The sequence below is a fragment of the Anguilla anguilla genome, chromosome 2 (assembly GCF_013347855.1).
Source record: "Anguilla anguilla isolate fAngAng1 chromosome 2, fAngAng1.pri, whole genome shotgun sequence".
Taxonomy (NCBI): Eukaryota; Metazoa; Chordata; class Actinopteri; order Anguilliformes; family Anguillidae; genus Anguilla; species Anguilla anguilla.
In genome coordinates, this window is record NC_049202.1 from 52,435,598 (window position 1) to 52,463,510 (window position 27,913).

Consider the following 27,913-nt stretch of genomic DNA (forward strand, 5'->3'; position numbering starts at 1 on the left):
GTGAGGGGTGGATGAAGGAGACGGAGGAGTGAGGGGTGGATGAAGCGGATGGAGGAGTGAGGGGTGGATGAAGGAGATGGAGGAGTGAGGGGTGGATGAAGGAGATGGAGGAGTAAGGGGTGGATGAAGGGGATGGAGGAGTGAGGGGTGGATGAAGCGGATGGAAGAGTGAGGGGTGGATGAAGGAGATGGAGGAGTGAGGGGTGGATGAAGGAGATAGAGGAGTGAGGGGTGGATGGAGGGGATGGAGGAGTGAGGGGCAGATGAAGGAGATGGAGGAGTGAGGGGTGGATGAAGGAGACGGAGGAGTGAGGGGGGATGAAGCGGATGGAGGAGTGAGGGGTGGATGAAGGGGATGGAGGAGTGAGGGGGGGGATGAAGGAGACGGAGGAGTGAGGGGCGGATGAAGGGGATGGGGCAAGGGGGCGGTGGTGGGGAAGGGTCACCACTGCCCTGATAAAGCTTTCCATCAGGCAGCCCTGTATAAAACTGCCCATTACAGATCACAATCAGAGGAGCAGAGTCGCAGCACACAATATGTGCACGGTATGAAAGGCTAATTGGCCCGGTGGCTATGAGAAATCCATCCGTCTCAGGATCAGTGCTGCGCTGTGGAAGGCTCCTGAGCTCCAAAGACCCGTGACCGTGGGGGTCAGAACGCGCTCGGTCCACTCCAGAGGGGAGAAAAAGCGCGACGCGGCGTATTTACTCTGATAAGCTGGGCAGAGTGCAGCGCTCTCGCCTCAGTCCATCCAACGCCCCACAAACACGGACGCGGCCGTGCCGCTACAGCGCGAGCCGCTAACTCGCTGAGCCACCCGTCTCCGGTCAGGGGCTGTGAAACGCTGCTGGGGAGGGGCTAGGTCACTGAAAGGTGGATAAACGCGGAGGGAAGCGGAGCTGTGAAGGGCGCAGCGACGGAGCCCGGCGCGGCCCGCGCTCTCCGACAGCCGCTCTCCGCAGAGCAGCCAAGTTTCCACGCATCGCGCCCTTTCCGTTCCGAGGCTTCTCCCTCCCCGCCGCCTCCTCCTTCACCTTTATCTGCGAAACTTGGCCGGGCGCGCGCGTGCCTCGTATCGAGTGGGACGGCTAATTACAAGCCCCACTTATCCGGTTACTGCATTATTGTGAGAGCAGCACAATGCGAGAGTGCCCGGATAGTGTTTGCGGGAGATAAACAGGGATATAAGTGGCGGGAAAGAGGCCTTTAATGACGCAGACGGGTCCTTAAATCAGGCGGCGGCGGCTCTCGGGTCTCCCGGCGCGGCGGAGCGCGGGCCCATTAGGCAGACACCGGATCCGGGCGCGGGCTGAGAGGGGCGCGAGGCGCAGCCTTTAAGGGTAAAGAGACACCTCTGGTCCGGCCCGGGCTAACGGGCAAAGTGCTGATGGCCGCGCTAATGCACAGCTTTATCGGCGCGCTAAGTGCTGCATTAAAACTGAGAGGGAGAAAAGAGGAAATGGCCACCTTAATTGGAGAAGAGTCTTGTCATATATATTGTTTTTTTTCTTTCGGTGGGGGGGGGGGGGGGTAGGCATAGGCCTGTATGCAGGGACACTGGGTGTTAGTTTCCCTGTTAACTTCATATTCATCCATAAATGCCCTGGAGCTCAACTTCATGAATATTTCACGGTACATTTTTTTAAAAACATCCAGCCATCGCCTTCGGGAGGGCAAACATAAATTATTCAGGAACAGGATAAAGGAAGGTCGATGTAATAAACAATGGTGGAAGATTATGGGCGACGGACGCGGGAGACGGGAGGAGGTGCGCGCGGAGTCCGGACAGATAAACCGCCGCCTTGACTCGCTCCTCGGTCGCGCTTCCCTTCCGTCGAAAGCGAAGCGTCCGGTCTGACGAGCGTCGCTCCTGAAGTGCTGAACGCCCAACCCCACGTGGACACCAAAATTCAACTTCGCTGATTAGGAAACGTGGGCAGTGAGCAGAGATGACCGATCACGTGACGTCATCCCTGCGTGAAGTGCGTTCACATCGTGTGGATAAAGTGCAACGGACCTCCGGTCGCTCGTTCAGGTGTAACGTTTCTGAAGCACGAGAACAAGGCTCGGTCTCTCAATGGGGGAGAAACATTTACTCTAGCTGGCTGCTCTTTGAAGTTAAAGCACTTTAAACTGCTCAAAAAATAATACTCTATTAAGAAAGGCAAATTAGTCCCCAGTTTAATTATAAGTTGTATTCCAGCAGCAAGAAGTGGTTTGATATTAAGTTAATAATAATTCTTTACATAAATAAATAAATTAATAAAAAGGCTTTCAACAGAGCAAATAAAATTGCCATGGCAGAATAGGAAGCTCATCTGAATGCTTAATTGGATAAATCAAACGTGCTCCAGAGCAGCCTCTCTGGGAACCAGAGCTGAGCGTTGGTCTAGAATAAGCTCTAATGCGCACGCACATACACACACACCATCAGACATGCAAAAACCACACACAGGAAGTGTGAGGATGAGGATGAAACGGTCAGCAGAGGAAGCTTTTCACCCAGCAGCCAAGCACAACGGCAGTCAACAGTGTACCATAATAACTTGGGATGGGCACAGGTAATCGATTACCCATGCACTCGTAAGAGTGTCCACTGCTTGGGTGCTAAGACTCCTCCATTATAGCCAATTTCCATGCTAATTAGGGCAGAGGTTGAGTTGGATCAGTTTCACAGGACCGTAGTTTCATTTCTGACTGTACTGAGTGGAGCTGACAAACATCACGCCAAGCTAACATAACATTGCCAAGAGTGAATTGTTCTCACTGGCTTTTGGTTCAATTAATCCAGCATTAAAATTACTCAAAATACCAACCATTACTGATGAAGTGAAACACATTTGAGTGACACAGTACCCTCTGAAGAACTGCTTACAGGTAGGGAGGGACACAAGCATAGGTTTAGCTCACCCGGGAACCCATTATTCCACGTACACAAATGCCTTACAGCGGCAGGGAGTCCGGTTGAGCTACCTTCCTCCTAAGACTAATTACAGGATCACTCCTCCAACCTTTTCCCACCGGACTAAAGCAAGCGGCACGGGACTGAAACAAAAGGTATGGGAGGGACAGACGGACACGAGGGATGAGCCAATGGACAGGGAGAGGGGCAGACGGACACGAGGGATGAGCCAATGGACAGGGAGAGGGGCAGACGGACACGAGGGATGAGCCAATGGACAGGGAGAGGGGCAGACGGACACGAGGGATGAGCCAATGGACAGGGAGAGGGGCAGACGGACAAGGGGACAGGCAGAAGGACAGGGAGACGGGCAGACAGACAGACGGGGACACTGGCACCCTCGGGCCACTGACCTGGCTGATGAGGTTGAGCAGGGGCTTGCCCTCAGAGCCCACCAGGCAGGTGAGCAGCTGTGGGATCCAGGCCAGCCACTGGATGGGGGGGACGCCGATGCAGTACTTATCCACCGCGTCCGCCAGCGTGTTCTTATCATCGAAGCTGAGCAGCCAGAGCACCTAGCGGGGAAGACAGAGGCACGGCATGTCAAAGGACGGGGGAGATAAGTGCACATTTACTCCGCATATCACCACGCAGAGGGGAATTTCCAACACTTAAACCACGAGAACGCGAGATTATGGAAACCCAAAAAGCTACTTTAATACACAGATAATAAAACACCTCAGCCTGCTCCAGAGATTACAGGTGTTATAGTGCCTCCTACTGGCTACAGCAGTGCTGCCAACAAGGCAGAGACAGTCACAGGTGACCACTCTATCCCGCTGAGACACTGATGGAAACATTAACCTCTGACCTTCCCAGAGCTCAGGCAAGGCCACACAGCTTGTGGGTAATTACTGATAATCACTGAGCATCTATTCTCATTTATCACCTGCAAATTGCCAGGCATCCATCCAGATATGCATAGCGAGATTCTCTTTGTGCACAAGTAAACATATTCATAAAATATTAGTCCCAGGGAACGAGAAAATTATTAGAATTATCTCTCAGAGTACTTAATTTACAGCAGGGACCAGTATGATAGTATGACATTTTGGCAGGCTGTTTTTAACGTTTCTAAGGGGAAAAAAAGGAACTAATCATTTTCCCTTCGGCAGATAGAACATGTTCAGCAGCCAAATTAAAACAGGTTACTGAGCCCCACTTCAGACGAGCCTTCAAAAATAGCCGGAACTCACACTGCTGTGAGCAAAGACATCTGAAAACTCGTAGAACAGAATCCTCCACGATGCCATCATCCACTGCACTAAGTTAGCAAGCTTCGTAAGCTAATAAGCTGGTTAATGAATGAATTTGCATGAATGCATGAATTTTGCAAGCATTTCTTTGCATCCTAGCCATCTCTAAACATTAGAGAATTACTATTCTATTATCCCTCAAAAGTTCTATTATGGAGCTGCATTATTCAAAGCATGTCTGGGAAGCCAAAATACTAACAATCTTCATCGTGGCTCAGATTGTTATGACTCAAGAATCCAGACACAAAGGCTGACATCACCATTAAAAATGAGATAAAAAATAGACTGTCGTTTTATCACTTGATTATGTGTTCCAAAGCCATCTTGCAGGCTTTCTTGAAAAACATATATAATGTATAATCTTGGACCACCATATAACCTTGGAACAATCCACTAAAGTGCATATAAAAAGCTAATGCAATGTCTCATAAATCTGAACAAGCACAAAGCAAAAAAAGAATCATAGAAAGGAAATGCTTCATGTCACATCAGCATAAAAATTGTGTATCATCTGATCTAATTTAAAGGTATTAAATACTGTGGATAAACAGGGAGGATGGCGGAAATCACAGGAGCAGGGATCCAGCAGTGACACCGGCTATGTAACGACTTCAGCACCCCTGCAATCTGCCTCTGCCCTGCACTCTGGACGTGGGAGCGTGCTGCTCTGACTGACTGATCCCAGTGCTTCATTGTTAGAGGGGTCAGCCTGCATCGAGCTCGCTGGCTTGGAGTGACAGGGTGGAATTAAGCTCTTAACCTCCGGGTGGACGGATCTCATTCGAGCGCTGTACTGGATTTTATAGTAAGAGAGTAAAAAGTGGGGTGAACACCCACATCTCCCCTCGTGCTTGTGCAGATTAGTAATCCATATAATCACAACCCTCTACCCCCCCACCCCCCCCCCTACAGTTCACTCGTCCCAGGTGACCCCATGTCTCTTGAATGAAGGAGGCTGGAATGGAGGAAATTGGATGTGTGTGATGCACTCAGCTGTCGCACAGTGCCACACACAAGGCCTCTTTTTCAACACGCTATTCCGACCGCAACACAGGAAACCTCTTCACCAATCAAGCAATGTTGAGCATCACCAGCAGGTTCTAAACAGGAGAAGAAGCCTCGCGGACTAATCCGAACGTGTGCCAGCCTGTGAGCGCTGATGGGGGTGCTGGAGGAGACGCACCTTGGCCAGGTACTTGCGGGACTTGCTCTCGTTCTGGTGGCGGCAGGCGTGCAGGTAGCAGGTGATGGCAGACACGCCCAGGTGCAGCTGGCGGTCCTTGACGAAGATGTTCTCCAGGTAGTCTCCCCACATGGCCCAGGCCTTCACCAGGACGTCGTGCATCTGCACCGCGGCTGAGAAGGCCTTGTTAGCCTCCTCTGACCTGAGAACAGTCCAGACAAAGACAGTTTACACAGTGTAGAGGACAGACAGAGAGACAGTTCACACAGGGCAGAGGACAGACAGAGAGACAGTTCACACACAACAGAGGACAGAGAGACAGTTCACACAGGGCAGAGGACAGAGGACAGACATATAGACAGTTCACACAGGACAGAGGACAGACAGAGAGACAGTTCACACAGGGAAGAGGACAGACAGAGAGACAGTTCACACACGACAGAGGACAGACGGAGACAGTTCATACATGACAGAGGACAGACAGAGAGACAGTTCAGACAGTGCAGAGGACAGAGGACAGAGAGTTCAGACAGTGCAGAGGACAGAGAGAGACAGAGAGACAGTTCACACAGGGCAGAGGACAGACAGAGAGACAGTTCACACACAACAGAGGACAGAGAGACAGTTCACACAGGGCAGAGGACAGAGGACAGACATATAGACAGTTCACACAGGACAGAGGACAGACAGAGAGACAGTTCACACAGGGAAGAGGACAGACAGAGAGACAGTTCACACACGACAGAGGACAGACGGAGACAGTTCATACATGACAGAGGACAGACAGAGAGACAGTTCAGACAGTGCAGAGGACAGAGGACAGACAGAGAGACAGTTCAGACAGTGCAGAGGACAGACAGAGAGACAGTTCACACAGGGCAGAGGACAGACAGAGAGACAGTTCACACAGGGCAGAGGACAGACAGAGAGACAGTTCACACAGGGCATAAACGCTATACTGAGCCAAAAATACATGCAAAGCCACTGGCTGATTTTATAAACATTCCTTCACAGGATCATGCTGGCAAACCAAAACTAAAAGTAGATTGAGTCCATTAAAAAGCAATAAGCTTCAATGCAGCATTACTTCTAAACAGGAAGTACTATGATTATAGTTTAAATAAGCACTAGGGAGAAGCAGTGAAAAACAGGTGTGCCTAGACAACACAAGCATGATCTCGCATTCATTTTGCTGACTGAGGAAAACATTGTAACATCAGCTTGTTTTCCCTGTTATTTTCCATGCATGTAATTACATTTTTTTAAAGGAAATCGTCCCTGTGCCATTGATTTAAGAACACAGGGGAATGCACTTTGTCAGAAACAGTCTCACACACACACACACACACACACACACACACACACAAAAGGAGCAACAGTCTCCACAAGTTTTAATTTTTATTTTTTTTGTTTTTCAGTTTGGTCATCTCCAGTTCTAAAGCCAAGCGCAGTACAAATGGGTCCCAAGCCAGTCGCTTATAACGGGGACCAGTAATGAGTTTTTGGCTTGTGATATTTTTGAGCTTGACTGCAAGGGGAGCCAGTTCCCTGTGACATGATGTTCTGGGCACACTGAACAAGCAAAAAAAAATAAATAAATCCAAAAGCAATTTCTGTTCCTCACCAGAATGCGGGTGTCACACTAACTTCCACTTTAACTACAGGAGGATTAAAGAAGAAAGGTCCAAGGCACTCTTCTGTCCAGAAAAATATCTAAAAATCCATTATTACGATGGCTCTTTCATGATGAAACATTTAAATATGAGATACAGAACGGCCACAGGTGCGCCCAATCCACCTGCTCTCACTGAAGCGTTGTGGAAACGTTGCGGTTACATTGTGCGCTGCTGAGGTCGGGGGAATGTTCTGCTCTCACCGAAGCGTTGTGGAAACGTTGCGGTTACATTGTGCGCTGCTGAGGTCGGGGGAATGTTCTGCTCTCACCGAAGCGTTGTGGAAACGTTGCGGTTACATTGTGCGCTGCTGAGGTCGGGGGAATGTTCTGCTCTCACCGAAGCGTTGTGGAAACGTTGCGGTTACATTGTGCGCTGCTGAGGTCGGGGGAATGTTCTGCTGACGCCGAAGATCCCGTAAATTAGGAACAAGTTCATTATTCTCCGCCAACCGTTTACTAAGCCGTCTGCCTGTCCCCGGGAGGGCGGCCGCCACGGAACCAACCGCCAGGCGAAGTCTGCGCCGGCAGGGCGCGAGCCCAAATGGCGGCCCCAGCGCCCCCGCTGCCACGCGTCCGGAGCAAAGCCATCAGGCGCGGGGCAGAGGGGACGCCCAGCCACCGCGTCCCCCGCAAGCCCATTAGAGAGATGATTGGCCGGCGCTGACCGAGCCGACGCACACGCGCTGAAGCCCCAAACAAGCTGCAGGCAGGCGTAGGCCGTCTGGAATAGCAACGGCAGCGCTCAGCACCTCCGGGGAAATCTGCACATGCGCGTACGGATGAAATCAGAGGTCACGACAAAGTCTGTTACGAACCGGTTATGATCCATCGCCACAAAAAAAGGGTCGATCTTTCAAAAGCATGCACAAATTACAAACTTGTTTTTCTTTTTTTTTTTTGTTTTGTTCCTAAAAAAAAGCCAAATTGGGAGCGCGGCTGAATGGTGTCCCTTAATAAGATTATGTGTGTTGGGGGCGGGATTAATGGGCTGGGGTCTGGTGGCGGGCTGTTCCATCGCCAAAACTGTTCAACGGTGAAGGGGTGGCGGTGGGATTTATTTATGAGGAAAATGTAAAAAGAAAATTGAGGAAAAGCGGACAAAGCAGTGGCTGTACATCCTGCCCGTCGCCGTAATTACAGGAGAGTAAATCTCAGCACGACGTTCAGGGGCTTCCAGAGAGCGGTCTGAAGCGTTTATGTGAAAAAGGGGGAAAAAAGCACCGCGATGTGGATCTGGGATGAAAGGATTAAAGCGGAGGACAAGCGGGAGCTTCAATCACAAAGCATCAGAGAGAGTTTATGCCTCCGCAGAGGTGTCGGGCTGGCACGTATAAAACGTGTCCGGGGGACGGGGCCGGAGAGCTGGGCCTGACTGCTAAAACAAATGATGAATGGGCTCGCCCAAAGGTTGCGGACGGGCCGCGAAACTGTCAATACCGGGGCTGTTTGACCGCCCAAACGGCTCCGTCAGCAAACGCGGCGGATTCGGGGATTCGCCGCGGCGCGGATCCGACAGAGCCTCATTAGAGCGGATCCCCCGTCCCGTCAGAACACACTCAGCACAGCTCCCCGCGACCGCGGAAGCCGCCGGAACGCTGATTTACATTAGGGGAGTGTGGGCGAGGTGGGGATCTGCCCATCGCCGCGGAAACCTGCAGACAGATGATCGATTCCTCACGCGTTCGGCCAGGACAGCCTAAAGATTTCGGTAATGTGAATCGGGGGCCCGGGGCAGCAGGGGGAATGTCCGACGAGCGGACGAACGGAGAAAAAGCCTAATCGTTTGTGTCAACGCTTAAGGAGGGAGAATTTGTAATCTTGAGTATGGAAAAAGAACCCTTGCTCGTAAAGACCCGGCATAGCACAAAAAAACCATACGTCCAAACTTATCAGAAGTGACTGCATGGACGCCTTGAACACACCAGAAAGCTCAAATATGAATGAACGCCAGAGAAGAACTTTCTCCAGTGTCAGGAGCTTGCCGGGCCCAGTCAGGTTTTATTTGCAGGTGACGCCCGCTGGATGGGGCGCTCCATGCTACCGCCGTTTCCACGACACCCCCCACGGGACTCTGCACACGCGGCGGAAGTGCTTCCACAGCAAACCCCCCAGAACGCTCCCCGAGTCCACCAGCACCAACTAAACACCGGGATTAATGAGTCACGCGTGACCATGGAGGAAAACCGGGAGGGCTTCGCACAAACAGAGTAAAAAATGGCTGCAATCCCGCGCGCAAATGGAGACGATCATCCAGATGTGAGCTGCGCAGCCAGCGCAGACGGCGGAGACTAATGGAGACGGATCAATCCCCTCACCGTCGGGTTCAGCCGAGCCCCGGCACGCGCGCTCCCATTAATCCACCTGTCATATCGATTGTTAATGATCTCCATAATGAATTCATACAATACTGTGACTGATCGCTCATCACAACTGCTCACGCGCCGGTTACGTTCTAAACAAACGAGGAGCAGTGGGAGCCAGCGCCCGCTCGCATTCAGAAGCAGGCCGCTCGCGCGCTGGTTACGTTCTAAACAAACGAGGAGCAGTGGGAGCCAGCGCCCGCTCGCATTCAGAAGCAGGCCGCTCACGCGCCGGATACGTTCTAAACAAACGAGGAGCAGTGGGAGCCAGCGCCCGCTCGCATTCAGAAGCAGGCCGCTCACGCGCCGGATACGTTCTAAACAAACGAGGAGCAGTGGGAGCCAGCGCTCGCTCGCATTCAGAAGCAGGCCGCTCACGCGCTGGATACGTTCTAAACAAACGAGGAGCAGTGGGAGCCAGCGCCTGCTCGCATTCAGAAGCAGGCCGCTCACGCGCCGGATACGTTCTAAACAAACGAGGAGCAGTGGGAGCCAGCGCCCGCTCGCATTCAGAAGCAGGCCGCTCACGCGCCGGTTACGTTCTAAACAAACGAGGAGCAGTGGGAGCCAGCGCTCGCTCGCGTTCAGAAGCAGGCCGCTCACGCGCTGGATACGTTCTAAACAAACGAGGAGCAGTGGGAGCCAGCGCCCGCTCGCATTCAGAAGCAGGCCGCTCACGCGCCGGATACGTTCTAAACAAGCGATGAGCAGTGGGAGCCAGCGCCCGCTCGCATTCAGAAGCAGGCCGCTCACGCGCCGGATACGTTCTAAACAAACGAGGAGCAGTGGGAGCCAGCGCCCGCTCGCATTCAGAAGCAGGCCGCTCACGCGCCGGTTACGTTCTAAACAAGCGGCGAGCAGTGGGAGCCAGCGCCCGCTCGCATTCAGAAGCAGGCCGCTCGCGCGCTGGATACGTTCTAAACAAACGAGGAGCAGTGGGAGCCAGCGCCCGCTCGCATTCAGAAGCAGGCCGCTCACGCGCCGGTTACGTTCTAAACAAACGAGGAGCAGTGGGAGCCAGCGCCTGCTCGCATTCAGAAGCAGGCCGCTCACGCGCTGGATACGTCCTAAACAAACGAGGAGCAGTGGGAGCCAGCGCCCGCTCGCATTCAGAAGCAGGCCGCTCGCGCGCTGGATACGTTCTAAACAAACGAGGAGCAGTGGGAGCCAGCGCCCGCTCGCATTCAGAAGCAGGCCGCTCGCGCGCTGGATACGTTCTAAACAAACGAGGAGCAGTGGGAGCCAGCGCCCGCTCGCATTCAGAAGCAGGCCGCTCGCGCGCTGGATACGTTCTAAACAAACGAGGAGCAGTGGGAGCCAGCGCCCGCTCGCATTCAGAAGCAGGCCGCTCACGCGCTGGATACGTTCTAAACAAACGAGGAGCAGTGGGAGCCAGCGCCCGCTCGCATTCAGAAGCAGGCCGCTCGCGCGCTGGATACGTTCTAAACAAACGAGGAGCAGTGGGAGCCAGCGCCCGCTCGCATTCAGAAGCAGGCCGCTCACGCGCCGGATACGTTCTAAACAAGCGAGGAGCAGTGGGAGCCAGCGCCCGCTCGCATTCAGAAGCAGGCCGCTCACGCGCCGGTTACGTTCTAAACAAGCGAGGAGCAGTGGGAGCCAGCGCTCGCTCGCATTCAGAAGCAGGCCGCTCACGCGCTGGATACGTCCTAAACAAACGAGGAGCAGTGGGAGCCAGCGCTCGCTCGCATTCAGAAGCAGGCCGCTCACGCGCTGGATACGTTCTAAACAAGCGACGAGCAGTGGGAGCCAGCGCCCGCTCGCATTCAGAAGCAGGCCTGATTAAACGGCAGTCAGGCGCGGCCGGGACTATCCGTAACGGGGACAACTATGGATTCGGTGACGGGGCGAGGAGGGAGAGATGGACAGAGCGATGGGTAGGGAAAGAGAAAGAGAGTAAGAGAGTGATAGCGAGAGAGCAGGAGAGTGAGGAAGAAGCGGGTGAGAGGACAAAGAGAGAAAGATGGGGGGGGTAATGTTTCACGAAGCAAGGTTACGGTCTCGCTGTACTAGTTAATACTTTATTCCACTAGCCCAGATAAATACTTGATGTGCTGAACGGAAGGTTCTGTTCTGAGGGGGTGAGACGGGGGGGGGGATAAGCGCTCACGTGCCCCACAATGCGAGAGGACAGAAGCAGAATCCAGCTCTGCCTCACAGCCCGCTGAAGAGACCAGTCCAGCAGATTTTCCCCAGTAGAAGTCATGCGCCGAACATCTAACTTTAAACCCCAGCACTACCTGACAACCCTCACCTCTCGCCTGAACACACTTTTTAAATAAATCAGACGGTCCGGGCGATCAGCCGCTGCTCAGCGAAAACGCGGGCTGAAGTGCCACAGCCGTCCTGCAGCGAAGAGAGGAAGCAAACCCGTCTGTGTTTGCCTTTCCCATGGCCACGGAGGAGAGGGACTCACTTGCTGAGCTGAGCCAGGAACATGCCTTTCAGCGCGTAGAATTCAGCTGTCATCTCCTTGGTGAAGTACTTGAGGTTGGTGGACTCGATCACCTCCAGGCCCTGATAAAGAGCAGAAGTGACAGACAGGGTCAAGGCCTTTGAGCTATCAGTCCATCCTGATACTGCAGATTCAGAGCAAACCGTATCTGACACACAGTGTCACTGGCAAGTTCATCTCAGCATGTGAGGAATGAGACCGCGGGGATTTTCACTGGATGCTTTTTATACTTAATAGGTTTCACCTGCATATATATTTGTAAACAGCATTTAACATCATTTGGTCCCAATTCGCCCTCAATATAAATCCAGCACTGCATAACAGACATGGGAGAGCTCACTTCCTTTGTGGAGAACGTACAGCTCCAAACACACGTGCTGTATGAGTCATCACTGCCCAGCCACCACAATCAAAGGTGTAGACTTTTTCCAACCAGAAAGGAAGTGACTGAGCTTGGACGTCTGAGAGAAATTATGGTGTCTAAAATTGGATTTCCAGTAATAGGAGTGAAAAGGCAGCTCTTATTAAGCCCAATGGCAGTTCAATAACTAGGAGGCTGCTGGCACTGCCTCAATTAATCCGGAAGCTCTCCAGGCTAAGAGAGAATGCTTCTGCCAGGGGCAGGTTTGAGCACCATCTACCCCCAAACGGAATGAAGATCAGCCGCTCCTTCCCTCACTGGGATGAGTGAGGGGTCAGGACTGGAAAGAATGGGGACACCTTTACAGTAAATCACTCCTCCCATCAGCACGACCATCCTCGGTGCGCTAACAATTTATATGCAAGGAAGACACGTCATTAGAAACAGCAATAATAAATAGCTCACATTCATTTATTTGAAGCGGGTTAAATGGAAAGCTAGACCATTCCGTTTTCTAAAACGAGTTGTTGCAGGTGCCATAACTGAACCAGTGGTACCTTTGGTGACAGCAAAAGGCAAAAAAAAAAAAAAAAGAAAACCAACAAACAAGGGTTACCCGCAGACCTCAGAGCCCTGCCGGGACTCATGCCATTGAGACTAAACATCAGGAGAAAAAAACATTTTACAATAATAAACGCACTTATTTAATCTTATTTAACGCTCAAAAAAAAAAAATTCAACAGTGACACCTGGTGTTTAAGAAACAATACCCTGACTAACATTATCTATCCATTGGTACTATGTAGATAGCTAGTCTTCATAACTAGCTTGCTAGCCAACAATCATTGCCATTGTAAATTTTCATGTATAGCCAAACGTTTTGAGAATCCCTGCATCCACAAACACACACACATCTGACGAACCACAGGAGCACAAGTGCTCAGCGGTACTATAGTACACATTCATTTCAGCCGGAGGGGAGTGAAATGAATAGAAGAGCAGCTGGACAGCTTACAGAACCACAGCCCCAGCTTCTCACCTGCATGCACTCGTTCTTGCCCATCACTCCCGCCAGCTGCAGGTAGCACTTGACCTGCTGGCGGATCTTCTGGAAGCAGTCGACGATGGGCACGGTGGGTATGGTGTGGATGCGGCTCAGGATGTCCAGCGCCACGTTGACCAGGCCCTGCTTGCGCGCGATCTTGCCGTACTGGATGATGGCGGAGGCGGAGGCGTGCACTCCCAGCATGGCGTTGTTGGTGCTGGGGTCGTGCTGCGTGTTGGTCTCATAGGCCGTCACGATAGCTGGAGAAGAGACACCGCCGGGCACAAGTAATATCACCACGTGCTAAACGTGGAGGCTGGGATCCTAACTTCTCTGAAGACGTAGTAAAAATATCTATGCCAAGAATATTACAACCTCCATTTCACTGAGGTAAGCATGAGTCCAAATAGACCGGGAGTCCAAGTATCAAAATGAATGTCTCGACATCCCAGGAGGATTCTGTAAACAACTTCAGACAAAAGCTTCAAATCTTTCACCTTTGTAATAATGCGGCAAAATACACTTCTACCTCATCCTCGCCGGTCACTTCTGCACTGACATTTAGATTTGCGTGCTCCGCCCGAAGGGCAGCGGACCGTGCCGTTTCTGGACCACGCCCGCGCCATGACCGGCCCTTCCCCGCGGATCCCGTACCCTGGTAGTGGTGCTGCCGCCACATGAAGATGCTGCTCCAGTGGGACAGGTCGTCGGACACGATGGGCAGCCGGTTCCTCCAGGTCTTCACCACGGTCTTCATGTCGTGCAGGCTGGTGTTGCGGCCCAGGTTGGCCGGCTGGAGCCCCGCGTTGATCTGCGCCGCCTCCTGGAGCTCGATGATCTGCTGCGCCGCCTGGAGGAAGAGGAGGGAGGTGAGGAGGACCCGGACCCCGCGAGCCCATCCGAAACTTTCGAAGGAAACCCAAAACCTCAATCTCACTTCCCAGCCCTGACGGGAGACTTAGCATCTCTGGAAAACTGCGCCAGCAATGACAGAGATGACGTGATGCTTAATGGACGGATCAGAGTGTTTTCTACACGATTCACGAACAGCCCGACTGTGTTGTGTTTGATGCCTGTCAACCTGATGGCATTCCGCCACGTCTAATCTGAAATGCATTCCACACGAGGGGATACAATTTGACATTTCTACCCGAACAAGCAGAAGTCTCACGAGGAGGAATATGAGCTTCACACCCCGATGCACCTGCGCTCGACTCAAACGTACAAGGAATCTGTTGTGATCTGCTTGTGAAATGAATTGAGTCAGCCACTCAATCTGTCAATCAACACGCATCATTTGATATTGATCAAGAGCTTGGAAAAAGGTGGTGGTATTTTTTTTTTTGTGGCAATCAGAAAAACTCCAGATTGGCGGTAGGAACCTTGGGTTAAGGGGAGTGTCAGGTGGGAAAAGTTAAAAAAACCAAAGAGCAGGACTCGCAGGCTCACCGCTTGCTTCCTGCAGCCGCTGTAATGAAGTAAGAATTCTACAGACAGAAGCACGCACACCCCCACACGCAGCAGAGGAACACTGATAACAATGTATTCAATTCTAATACCCACTTTAAAAGATAAATGTCCTAAATCGGGCCAGAGACTCACCAAATCAAATCTCTCGAAACAAAATAAATTAAGCAATACAATATTTTTCACAATTATCTGTTAATATCAGCTGATGCCAAGTTATAACCCTCATTCTGAGTGCCCATTCATCATGTAAATTTAATTTTCTTCCAGGTATTTAATCAAACGATATCTGATGGAGAAAAGTAATTACCGCTGTTCTAAACTTACTGCTGCTCTCCAGTCTCTGCCTGCCACCCCTGTCTCTTTTAATCGCTTTTATTGGACTTTCTGGGAAGCCATTTTCTAATTGTGCATTTTGGGAGAAAACAGACGCACAGTACGAGTATATTTCCACTGCAAAATTGCCTGTGGTGATTGATGATTGTAGCATATTTCCACTAAGAGGACAATAATACAATGTGCCAACTAATTTCCTGCATCTTGAACAAAATATTAAATGTGTGCAACAATTCATGCAATGTTTTTATTATTTTGCCAAGATATGTGTACAGGTTTTATAGTTATATTATTCAGTACTGCCATAATATCTGCATAATAAAGATACAAAAATTGTAACCTCAGAATATTTTCATATTGTTAATGACACTGAAACACACAATTAATATGCTGTAGATATGCTTGGTGAAAACTTCAGTATTTGTGATGATATATGCCTTGAAATAAACAAATATCTCCAACACAGAATGACCTTATCTGGCAACCAACTGGGCACTGGTAGTAGCACCTGAGCCACAACAACAAGATGCACTTTCCTCCTGACAGGGCCTTCAGATAATAAGAATAAAAATGGTTTGGCAACATCAACTCAGGCATCTAACTGCAGCAAGGACCCAGGGCCAGTTTAGAAACTTGACATATCAGAGTGCCCTGATCACAGTTTAGACACCAAAGGTCTCTACCCTGGAATCTCCTACACCCCTGGGGCGAGACGCAGACCGCCCATCACCCTATGGAGATGATCCCGGAGCAGAACTGACACTACTGCCAACCCCACCGCCTCCCTCCCTCCCTCCCCCCCCCTCTCTCCCTCCCTCCCACTCTCTGCCTCCCACACTCCTCCGTTCCAGGCTGGGCAGCTAGTGGGAGGTGCCTGTCATATCAGTGACAGCCTATACTTATTTTTTGCCAATACGTGCAAATTATTCTACTCTGACATAATTGCTTTAAAAAAAAATCATTTTAGCGTAGTGTTTTTTTTTTTTCAGACAGACACAGTGAAGAGAACACTCAGGCAGTGAGGCACTAAATTATCCAAGTCTTCCTGCTTCAGATAAATGCCTATATCTGTGCATTCTGTCATCTGACTCTTTAGGTCTGGAGAGTGGTCATTTGCTGTACGGACGGTTGTTATATGCTGATGATGGCTGAGATCATTTACATCAGATCACTGTCAAGTGCTTTGAGATCACTGAACTATATTATTCATTCATTAATACTCCTTTGAAGTAACTGTTGCAGTTTTAGCAGATCTAGAATTAACAAATGTGCCCATGAACAAGCACTTTTTTGCCTTAATTGAAGTACATCAACAGCCTGGTTTGCCTCCAAGTGATCATAGATTTTCTGGAGGAAATATACTGTTATTGCCAGACTTGTGAGCTTTTATACTAGAGACAGTTAAAAACAGACACTTAAAAGTACGGGTGTGCGACAGGCCTCATTAGCAGGGGAACCAGACTGGTCCAGCAGAACAAGCTCTAAAACGGGCCTCTAAATTGCAGATGCACTCAATAAATATTATACAACACCAAGCCTAACGCATTAAAGCCAACCCTAACGCATCGGACATCTGCGACGGAACCACATGAGAAGTGTGACAGCGCTTCAGACCGTCCCAGGAGCCCGTGCGGCTGATGATCTCAACGGTGCCTCGCTCTCCTAAAACAAAAGCTCTGATCAATGCCCACCACTTGAACCGCAAAGACACTTTTACAGCCTCACTAATTGGAGTGACAAACAGAGTTTATGCCCCGAGTCAAGCGATAAGAATGAAAGCAGGCAACAAGAGGGAAGCGTCTACGCTGCGTGTCTGGGGGGAGGGGGGGGGGGCAGTGGGGGATGACTGTCCCGTGTGTAAACCCTACACAAGCCTGACAGGCCCTGGGTGACGTGCTGAGTCACTGTTCCGCCGCGTCCAGCACGCCGGACATCAATTCACAGACGGTCCATTGTGCCTGTGCTGATTACGCGGGCGGCCCAGGCGTCAGGCTCGCGGGCCTGAGCGTCCACAATGAATTTTAATAAAAGCGCTCCTACTGAAAACACAGACGGTTTAGTGGTTTAGTCAACGTTACCTCTGCTGTCCTTGCTGAAGCCAGGAGGTGAAAGACAACATTACAGGGGAGACCATTTTTTGCCAGAGCACATACTCAATCAAAGACATATTCTTGAGAGAAACATTATGACCCACTTAGCTAATTATTTAAAAGACAGGCTCAGTATTTTTTTGCCAGTTCCAATCATTATTTCTTATTTATTTCTTGGTCCTAATCCTTTTAATACACGAGACTACCCCAGCCGTGATTCAGACTCTCTCTGTTGGGCTTGATAAGCAGGTTTGTGAAAATGATGGAGTGGGAGGGGATTATGGAAGAACTGCCAGAGGAATCTCAAGCAGGGGTGCAGTCCGTATATCGATTTTGAGTCTCCGCTTTCACTGAGCAAAATAACAGCTCTCGTAAAACATTCATCGTTTCAAATTTTACTGAATTTGTGGACATCACACTTCCTCCCGAGCTGAGTGACAGGCCGCTGAAAGTCATGCGCGCGTGGGACGTTTGGTGAAAGAACGCAACACACCAGATGCTTCGCTGCATGGCAATTTGAGAGAGCCCTCTGAAAATAGACACCTGACAGAGATCTGGGTGCTGGGACACTGGAGATGAGTGGAATTTGAACGTTTTGGTTAAGAGGCAATTTGATAAAACTGGGCCCCAAACTGCTGCACAAGTAATCAATACAAAAACAATAGCGCCACATTCTGTTTTACTTTTAATATAAAAGGTGCAGCTGGACTTAAAACAAAAAGTCTGACATAATAACTATTCCACATTTTTTGATCTTGTAATTTACTTTGGCTAATGTTAAGCAGGACTGGGCTAGGTCAGGACGGCCCACAACCTGGGAACATAATATTTCTGGTGTAAATGATGTTTTGTGGGCCGTTGGGGAAGGTGGTGATCCCCCACGTGACAGAAATGCACTCGAGGAACGGTGAGGAGCTTTATGAAAGCATGAACATGTCTGTACTGTAGTAGCGGCTAAGGCGGACAGCAGAAAGGAAAATAAATGGGTTCATTAGCAAGCACAGAGACAGCTGGCTATAATAAAGTTGTTAATGACCTGCAAGCTACACTGATAATGGGTCTTTCCCAACCTGTAATGGTTACCAAGACAACCAATAATGATGCTGGCTTGAAAACTGTGTTTTACAGATGGTGGAATGGCCAGATTCATGTTTTTATCTATTGCGATATCGTGCCAGCATGCTGAAAGAAAGCCTTTTATTGGTCTTTAGATCATAGAACAAGACTTTCAAAATGTTAAGTTTGTTAAGTTCAAGATGTGTCGATAAGCTGCACAAATTCTTCCCTATATGATCTTTATGCAATGACAGCTATGGAATCTGACATTTGAAAACTGTGGCTGAACTTTAAAAGGCTGTTGTTCAAAGCAGTTGCAGCTCAAAGTATACAATGAACAGCATTCACTGACATGCAAATGTCCCACACATTTAAATAATTAGAAATTAAAAAACAAATCTCCTGCAGCCACTCGAATGCTGGATCTTTCACGTTTTCATTCTAGTATTTCTCATAATTTTATTTATTTTCCTTTAAATTTACTCCTACAGGGGTACTTGAAAACTTGGGACTGTGGGTGACCACATCAAACATATGCCTTGAAAATATTGCCAAAAAGGCGAAAAGGTTTAAAAACTGAAAGTTTATAAATCTTAACCATTTTGACCCAGTCTATATTGAAAAGAATTCCAAATTTCTCTCCTTCAATCGAAAAAACTTTGCCTCAAGGACATATAATTTTCTTAAATTTGACACGATTTGGAAATATTTGAAAAACATCTGAATGCAGAACTGTAGTACTGACCGGTATGGTCCTATCAGCTTGAAACACCCTGAATTATCCTGAACACAAAGGAAATTTTTTTAATGTAGACATTCCAGGTAATTTTACCTTCAACCTTCACAAAATGTTTTAAAATTATTTTCTGCTGAAGAATTGGTCTGATTAAAACCACTTTTTCCTCAATACCTCAAAACTTAAAAAGAAGCTGCAGCTTCAACAAAAAAATAAAAGAATAAATATTAATACACTGTCATGCATTAGCAAACAATAACTACAACATAAAAAAGTAGCTATGTCACCTACTGCAACACTTTTTATTTCTAGTTGCTGCTGCAGAACACACTGCTTAGGCCTCAATATGATTGACCCCCAGCTGCTAATATCTGGGTTCAAGTCTAGCTCACGCAGACATCCTCACTGCCTATTTCATTTATTCACTTGAAGACGGCATAAAGCCAAGTTTGTGTTTAACAGAAACATGGCTGTCATGTTTTTAAATGGAGCTTATTTCAGCAGACTTGTGTCTCAGTGTGTATTTGTTCTTAATGCTCTGAGATACATTCATCAAGATACTACCTCTCCGAATCTGAAATGTGCTGCTCAGAAGCAGCTGTAAAGCATCCAAACATTAATCCAGAGATTTAGGGCTTGAGCCCAGCTAGTAGTGGCCATGCGAGTTTTAACTTTTTTTAACCGCAAAGCAAACCCATTAGTATTTTGAGGTAATTAAGACTTTTTTTTGTCTCACTCGTCCTGGTATTTACAGAAGCTTATTTTTTGCTAATGTAACCTTTGCGATTGGCCCCCATGATTTCAGTTTTTTTTTTTTTGCAGGTCATAAACTCAACTGTCACAGTGTGCTTTATTTAGCCGGCAGTCTGCTCACCTGGAGCAGGGGCGTGTGGACATGGGACACGATGTGCGGCAGCCTCCTCCACTCGCGGATGGCCAGGCTGCTCGCCATCTCCACCAGCCGCTCTATGAAGTTGAGCTGCTGCTCCTCTGGGTGGCATATGGCCAGGTACCCCCGGTGCATGTTCACCTTCCAGGCCATCTCCTTAGGACAGCTGAGCTCCACCTGCCAAACAAGAGACACAGACACAGCTCAGCTCCACCCGCCAAACATGAAGCGCGGGTGTGTGTGTATGTGTGTTTGTGGAGAGTGTGGGCATGCGTGCATGTGTGTGTGTGTGCATGCGTGTTTGTGTGTGTGTGCGTGTACGCATGGGGGGGGGGGGGGGGGGGGTGTATTGATGTACTCTGTCTTGCATGAGATCGGACTGCTTTCCTCTGGGGTGCTGACAGTGCACTGGGGATCAGAGCAAGGATGTTAATAGCTGCAAGTTTCAGGTTACAGCGGGCAAAGGGACAACAACAAAATGTGTCACCAGAGGCTTTCTTCTACGTTGTGTCTGGATATTAAACAAATAAATAAATAAAAAAAGGCAAAGCTGCTTCATAATGCAGCTCGACCTCCAGGCCCATAACTGCCATAAATCAGAGCCTGTACCAGGCTGGCACCTGCTAACAGCACACCGAAAAAAAGCACAATGATTTGTGCAGGTAAAGACAAAACAAGAGAACTGAACAAAATAAACATCAATCAAGACAACCTCTCCGAGCCATCGCAGCCTCGCTGGCTAAAGAACTGCTTGTGTACTTGCAACTATGAAAAGAAACAAGGCGTGATCCATGTTGACCTGTACGGTCGTGTATAAGGACTGCTTTTAATGTTATGCCATTTTTCAAGATCGGGGTCCTATCTCAGCTCTGTAGGTAAAGTCCTGTTACCCATTCATTCGCATTAAATTACGCAGTACTGAATGAAGGTGAATTTTATGTACCCATCAAACTCTTCGTTGGGTGTACGTTCCAAATGTACCCTAATAGCATCTACAGCTTTTCCCCAACAGATGTATTCAGACTTTCTCTTACAAAACTGGGACTGTCATGTGGAAAAAAAAGGGATTCAACACCAGGCTTCTTTTTCAGTTAAGATCGCTGCGCCCGGTAGAAACTGGAAAAAAGTCTCAACAGCTGGGTTGTAAAACTTGTGCAACGCGCCTACGCGAGACGCGTAATTACAGTGATCAGTCAACGCACACTTATCACTGCTGGCAATTGATGAATATCCCCGAGATGCGCTGGCCTTATCGGCTCTGCTTTAATTGAAAGCCGGGACATTTAAACTTCCTCACAGCCATTGCTTGCGAGTAGCGGGCGGCCTGTCTCTGAAAACAAATCGCTTCCCGGCAGATGTTTGAGCAATTATTCAAGGACGGATCCGTAAATATTAGATGCAAACGGCGGGCGGAGGGAGGGCTGGGGGAGCTGCAGCGGTGGACAATTTAATTAGGTGTCACCTTAGGCAGAGACCTCAATGGATGCCTTTCCCAGTCTCCTTGAAGAAGCTGAGCGTTTAGAACGCATCTGTTACCGGCGCGTTCTTTCGCCGCTTCCTCTCGGGTCGTTTCCTTCGGCCCTTCACGTGGCTAAAAAAGCTCGGCCAGACGAATTAACCTCTCAACAGAAAGCCGGTGTTCTTGCGGCGTGGGTGTCCTCCACGCACTAGCCTTAGGGAAAATAAATTCACACACGCTACAGATAATGGATGGGAGTATCAACAGCGCGCGCTTCGTGTAAATGGCCGGGGTTTGTGTGTTGCCCCCTCCTCTGCCGTCCACCCCCTACTGTCCACAGCCGGCTGCTCCTGCGGAGACCCCGGGACACAGCCAGCCCTTCACCATTGCTCAAGAGACACCGGGGAGCGGCGTTTAAACAGATTGCACTCTCCCCAGGACACAAACACACGCTCCGTGACCTTCAGGATTCTGTGACGTTTACGTGCCGATGGCTCTTTATCTCTCTCCGGAGTGCCGGCTCTGGAAGCTGTAAGCGCTGAATTGTGCTTATTATGTGTTGCCCTCCCCAGCAGGGAAGAGGATATCACACTCGCACCGTATCTACATTCCCTTTGTTTTGCAAAATGGCAGAGAATTCACACCACGATTTCTAAAACGCGTGTGCATGGGGGTCATTTGCTCTCTGCACTTGCAATCATATATTTTCACTCTGGGCTACAACTTGTGTGTCATGTTTGTATTGACTTCGGTCCACGTAATGGACAGCGATCAAGTGGCTGAAGGCTCTGACGGCTTAAGGACTCTGGATGCTCTTTAAAAGCTGGGTTCTCCCTGCCACACCAACGCTACCTGCACCAGCGCCTCCTTCATGGCGGCCCAGTTGGACACCCTCCAGGCGCACTCCAGCACCAGGTAAGGGTTGGTGTGGCCCTTGGACTGGCCGTACTCGGTCAACGGCTCCCACTGGTTCAGCTCCTTGGAGCAGCTGGGGAGAGCAGAAGGATTTGCGCACGGTTAGCACTGTCATGCACAGGGTCCTGCCCACAGCAGGACGGGGGATTCTGAGCGGCGGGAGCTAATGTCAGCTCTCCCTAGTTCAAGTCCCATTGAGCCTGCCATTATCAGCTCACTCAGATAATGAGGCCACTTTTTTATCCCAATTTATGTCCTTATTAGGCTTCAACTGGAGTAAAAATTCACTACAGAAAGCATCAAAGGCAGACACAATAATGAAAAGCACAGCGTATTTCTAAATTAGCTCAAAACCTAACATTAGATTGTGCCAGTGCCAGTGACCCTCTCCTAAGGACACAGATAGACTCCTCACCGGATCCAGTGATCCTCCCACAGCTGGTACTCGGGGAAGATGGCGGGGGACGCGTTGTTCCTCTCGTGTTCCTTGCGCGCTTTCTCCATCGCCTTCTCGTAGCTCTCCTGCGCCTGAAAGCACAAAAACGACAAAATCCCCACTCGGGTCAGGAAAAGAGCGCTGGTTAGCCACACTACGCAGTGCATACTGCACAGTCAGAGCAGAGTCACTGCGGTGCTCTGACACAGCCGTGGGTGGAACCTAACCTGAGGTCCCCAGCGGCACTCCACATAGCTCCTGATCCACAGAAGAAGCTGTATTTGATCCTACGTCTCTGTCTGCTCGAAAGTAAAAGAACGTCTAGTCTAAAGACTACCAGGGTGCATAGGCCCGGGCCCGACGCAGGTCTTCCCCCGCTCTGCCGCTCATCGCCGCGGCCGGCGCGCTAACCTGCTCAAAGAAGCCGTGCTGCTCGAAGGCGATGGCGGTGCTGGTCTCGGGAAACTTGCAGCGCTTCTGCCACAGGCCCGCCCACATGTCCTCCTCCTGCAGCAGCGAGTACAGCTCCGCCAGCGAGTCCAGGATCTCCTGAGGAGCCAGCAAACGGGAGTGACCCACGGGAGCGCACGCGCGTTCGCCCACCCGCGATGTTCCCCCCCCCCACCCCCTGTAACCCAGCAGGCTCTGGGGCGCCCGGCGCTCTGGAGAAACCCGCGAGCGAGCAGCAGAGCTGGGGGAGGCGCTCACCTGCTGCGGGGGCGTGATGCTCTCCTGCTCGTAGAACTCGGTGCTCTGCTTGGGCTTGATGTGCAGGCTCAGGCCCTTCTCGAAGGCCTGCTGCTCCAGCATGAGCGTGGAGCGCAGCCACAGGTTGTGCGTCTTGCCCAGGTACTTGAGCACGCAGGGCCGGATGGGGATGGGCGGCACGCACTGCGACATGGCCTCCACGAAGCAGTTGAGGGCGCTGGGCTGGCAGTCCCTCTGGGCCTGGTGGCTGCCGCTGCACAGGAAGGGGCTCATCTCTCCGGAAAGGGACTGCCAGCGGGGGAGGGAGGGGTAGAGACAGGGACTTCAGACGCCGTGTTCCAGCGAGAAACCCGGCAATGCAATGCGGCCGCACGCTCTACTAATGCAACTTTACAAGGACGTAAAACTGAAATACTGAAAAGGCTAACATTAAGACCAACTAAAAGGACCATTTGTAGAAAACCTAAAAACAAACATAAGGAAATAAAAGCATTCAAAAATCTGTTTGGCTTCTGTAGTTTAATGGTTTGACACAGAGCACTGCCTCGGTGCAGAGGTACCATTTCAGCTTAACAGGTAAAAAGCACAGGAAGCAGTAAATCCTACGTGCACAGCAGTAATTCTTAGCACCATGCTTCATTGCTTAAAAATAGGCTTTCCGACAGAAGCCGAAGCTAATGTATTCCAGGCTTCATTTTGAATAACAGCCTTCATTTTCAAGACCGACCAATTCCTGCACACGCCAATACAGCCCATAATTAACTTAGTGATGCACAAATTGTGGTTCTTATCCTGGGCAAACAGGGATACCCTTAAACAGCTCTTTGAGACAGGCTCACAAATCAAACAAAACAAACAAAGCCGGGGAAATGGAGGATTGGTTTTGCCGAGGTCTTTTCTCCCCCTTACATTTTCGCCGGAGCCTTTGTTTCAATACAGGTGTAGACAACTGACACGCGCTGTTCATTACTGTGACATGTGAATTCAAAAGGCAACCTCACACAGTGTTTTCCCTGGGTCTTTAATATACGCTGAATTATTTCCTAAAGTACAGCATTGGCCTCAGAGGTGCAGAGAATTACATTAGCATAAACGTGTGCCCTACTTTTTGGGTGGGCCATTTTCCCTGTCATTTCAATGGGGGAAAGAAATGATTAAGGGGTCATTTTTCCTTTTGTATCATTTCCCCAACAGAGTTAGCCCATTTTCAATGTGGGGTGGGATGGGAGGGGCTACCTCACAGGCCTGAAAATCAGGCCACGTTTTAGGAAACGGTTGTTGTAGCTTTTGTTTTCTAAACCTCTGTCGGTGTTTGCGGCTGCAGAACACTTGTCGGTAATCAGTTTCAATCACATAAACTCCCAATTACTTATATAATGTGTCAACATATGGCTCATTAAAATTCTGGCACGATTTGCATAGGGATGTCAAATGTGCCATTTGAGACACAAAGGGTGTGAAAGAAGTTCTCTGGTAAAGTGAGGAGAGTTGGGGGCTGGTGTTCGAGCTCACATGCTGCTGTCGGTCAGACAGAATCTTCCATAGCCGCGGGAACAGCTGGATCCAGGTCTTCTCTGCCAGGGGGGTGGAGATGTGGCACAGCTGGACCAGCGCATTCAGGAGGGCTCCCGTCTGTCAACAAGCGCGCACACACACACACACACAGACACACACACACACACACACACAGACAGACACAGACACACACACACACACAGACACAGACACAGACACACACACACACACGTACACATAAGCACACAGACAGACACACACACACGCACACACAAGCACACAGACAGACAGACAGACAGACACACACACACACACACATTTCACAAGATTAAGAATGCCGATGATCAGAACATTGTAGATCAACAGCAACACAGCGGTTTCATTCAAAGTCCTTGTTCCATCCAAAATGTAAAGCCTCATTTGTCCCAGAATACTGAACTACTTCAAGCATACCCCAAGCCCCAAGCCAGTGTTTCATGGTCAGAAGTTATTTTACCCCTCAAAGTCACAGAAATGAGTGAAATAAGCTCTGAGTCACAGATCTCAAGCCTTATGGGCCACCACGGCAGAAAAAAACAAACAAATAAATATATATGAATTTCCAGTTATCACCATAGTGCAGATGCCCATATGCGACTTCTGGGCAATCCTAAATAATGATACACCAAGAGCCATCATTTTCTTTGAAACAATTCCTTGATTGCTTAACGCATCTCTAAATCCTCTAAATTCACATTTAAAGAATGATGCGAACTAAACACTAGCTCAGGATATGAGGAGTGAGAACGGACCGGCTCCTTCCTGATTTAAAACGCACACAATTTCACCTCCTATCTGCCACAGACCACTTTCGACATGAATACAGATTGGAGAGAGCAACACTCAGGACTTTTAATTACATTCTCAAAAGAGGAAAATTAACTGAGGAGGACACTTTGAGCTTAAAGACGTGAATGAATATTCATAAGACAGGTTATGGCACAGATTCCTCTGGGCACACTGACAGGTCAGGTTTTTTGAACTGAGACCAGCGAATCATTTATCTGTAGTCAGCGGGAGCGTTGCGTGCAACACGCTCCCGTGTCCTAGATTAAACAGAAATCAATGCGCGGGCGACCTGTGAGCGAGGAGTAAATGGTTAGGTGCTAATCAGATCAAAGGCCCGCGATTGAAGCGCTAGCAGAACTAGCCGGCGTTGAGGCGGGGAGGGAGCACGCGGACACTCGATCTCAAGGTCACCGCTCACCTTGACCTCTCTCAGGGAGTCCAGGAACTTGTCGTGCCGGTTGGTCAGCATGTGCAGCTGGTTACCAGCGTCCCTCTCCGCCTGCTCCTTGGTCTTGGAGATGCTGGTCTGGTCTCCTGGAGCCAGCTCAATGTCAATCTCCACATCCTGAAGGGAGGGGGTCACAGTGCTGTAAGTCTCAGAGGTGAGGGAAAATGCATTGCCATGTGTATACTGTTCTAATAAACGTAACAGTAACTGATAATATCATCAAAACATGAACTTGAAACAAAAACAAGGGCTTGTAACAATGCTACATAAAACTTTAAACAATATACAACTATGACAAGGTCCCCATTCAAACCATGAGGGGTTTGCTTCAACAAAAAGTGAAAAAAGGACACCATGAACTCCAAACCAAAAAGCTAGCTGTCCTTGTTTATGTTTCCAATAAATGTAATTTCACAGAGCCACTGCCATCCCACAACAAGCCCAGCCAATCAGAGGAGACTAAGTATTAACAAGGAACAACTGAACACAACTACCTATCGGTACAGAAAAAAGAAATTCATTTCTGGGAGAAATGTCTTCTTGCTGCAAGAAGCACATATATATTTTCTGCTCAGAAAATTGGAAGTGGTTCCAGTTCAACCTGGCAGAAAAAGATAAAGAAGAACCGGGCAGAAGAGGCACTCCACCAGCGCGCTGGTTTCCAGCTGAGTCCAGGAAGGCAGCACAGGTGAAGAGTTTATGGGTTTGTTCCATTAGCACAGCCACTACGAGGCCCGATTGATCCCTCTGCTGTGAACCTCTTCAAGATGAAGCTCAAATCAAACAGCGCAAGCTCGCGGCACTGCCACACATGTAAGAGCAACTCGAAAGCTCTCATGCACCACCTGGGCCCCGACTGAAAAGGCACACAGGAAGTGGTTTGTTTCCTCTTTTTTTCCCCCTCATCTCCCTCATCCCGAGTCTTATAATGGATTACTCACGCACGCATAAACCGCTAATGTACCGTATCTGAGGACAGACGGTCAGGGACCTTATAACCTGAGGTGTGCAGCATTTGTAACAGGCCATCAGACGTACGGGGTTAAATATGCACGTCGGCAAGGCAGGTCAATCGGTCCTCAAATATGCAGGGGGGCTCGCACTTGGCAAGCAGTCTCGGACCCTCAGGGTGCTCGCTGACAGATGCTGCTCTATTGGTGAGCCCCGCAGTGACTTGGGAGGGGCAGGGGTAGCAGAGTGGACGGGCGGTGTTAACAGTGGGGTGGCGCTTGCTGGGGGGATCGGGGCTCACCTCCTCCTTGGTCTCGCTGTTCTCCCGCTCCCGCGGCTCCTGCTTGATGTGCGTTGCCATGGCGAAGGCAGCGCGGTCGTGGCTGTCGGCGAGGTTGATGACGTTGGTGATGGATGGCAGCATGGCTCCCTGGCAGCTGGTGCCGATGACGCTGTTCTTCTCGCACACTGCCAGCAGCAGCTGAGGGGACAGAGACATCCGACCATCAGACCAGGAGCGGGAGGCGGGGCCTGGTCCCGGAACGCCCCCCCCCGCCCCGCTCGGCTGCAGCTGCCCCCTGAATGCCAGCAGCGCGAGAGCACAAGCAACGCTGACTGGGGTTCACAGGGCTGGGGCTCAGCCCAGCAGAGCTGACCAACAGCCAATCAAGCAGCCGACGAAACACTCTTCAGATTAAAAGCGCTGTATGTCATAGCAACGGCTGGAACACGGCTACACAGTTTTTAATTCACTTCAAAATAA

The 27,913-nt window shown here is 49.8% G+C and overlaps 1 protein-coding gene across 7 annotated transcripts in view; it reads right to left on the reverse strand.

The window, feature by feature from the left end:
* Positions 1 to 27,913, reverse strand: part of trrap (transformation/transcription domain-associated protein) — a 100,269-nt gene that overhangs the window by 21,386 nt on the left and 50,970 nt on the right. For all 7 annotated transcript variants that reach the window (XM_035404681.1, XM_035404682.1, XM_035404675.1 and 4 more), the window contains 13 exons: positions 27,452 to 27,631; positions 26,170 to 26,316; positions 24,921 to 25,040; positions 23,409 to 23,696; positions 23,112 to 23,249; positions 22,680 to 22,792; positions 22,202 to 22,337; positions 19,876 to 20,067; positions 13,971 to 14,166; positions 13,311 to 13,576; positions 11,872 to 11,972; positions 5,403 to 5,604; positions 3,317 to 3,478 (listed from right to left, as the gene is read on the reverse strand). In XM_035404681.1, the coding sequence (XP_035260572.1) occupies positions 3,317 to 3,478; positions 5,403 to 5,604; positions 11,872 to 11,972; positions 13,311 to 13,576; positions 13,971 to 14,166; positions 19,876 to 20,067; positions 22,202 to 22,337; positions 22,680 to 22,792; positions 23,112 to 23,249; positions 23,409 to 23,696; positions 24,921 to 25,040; positions 26,170 to 26,316; positions 27,452 to 27,631 (2,241 nt within the window). The remainder of the gene's footprint in view (positions 1 to 3,316; positions 3,479 to 5,402; positions 5,605 to 11,871; positions 11,973 to 13,310; positions 13,577 to 13,970; positions 14,167 to 19,875; positions 20,068 to 22,201; positions 22,338 to 22,679; positions 22,793 to 23,111; positions 23,250 to 23,408; positions 23,697 to 24,920; positions 25,041 to 26,169; positions 26,317 to 27,451; positions 27,632 to 27,913) is intronic.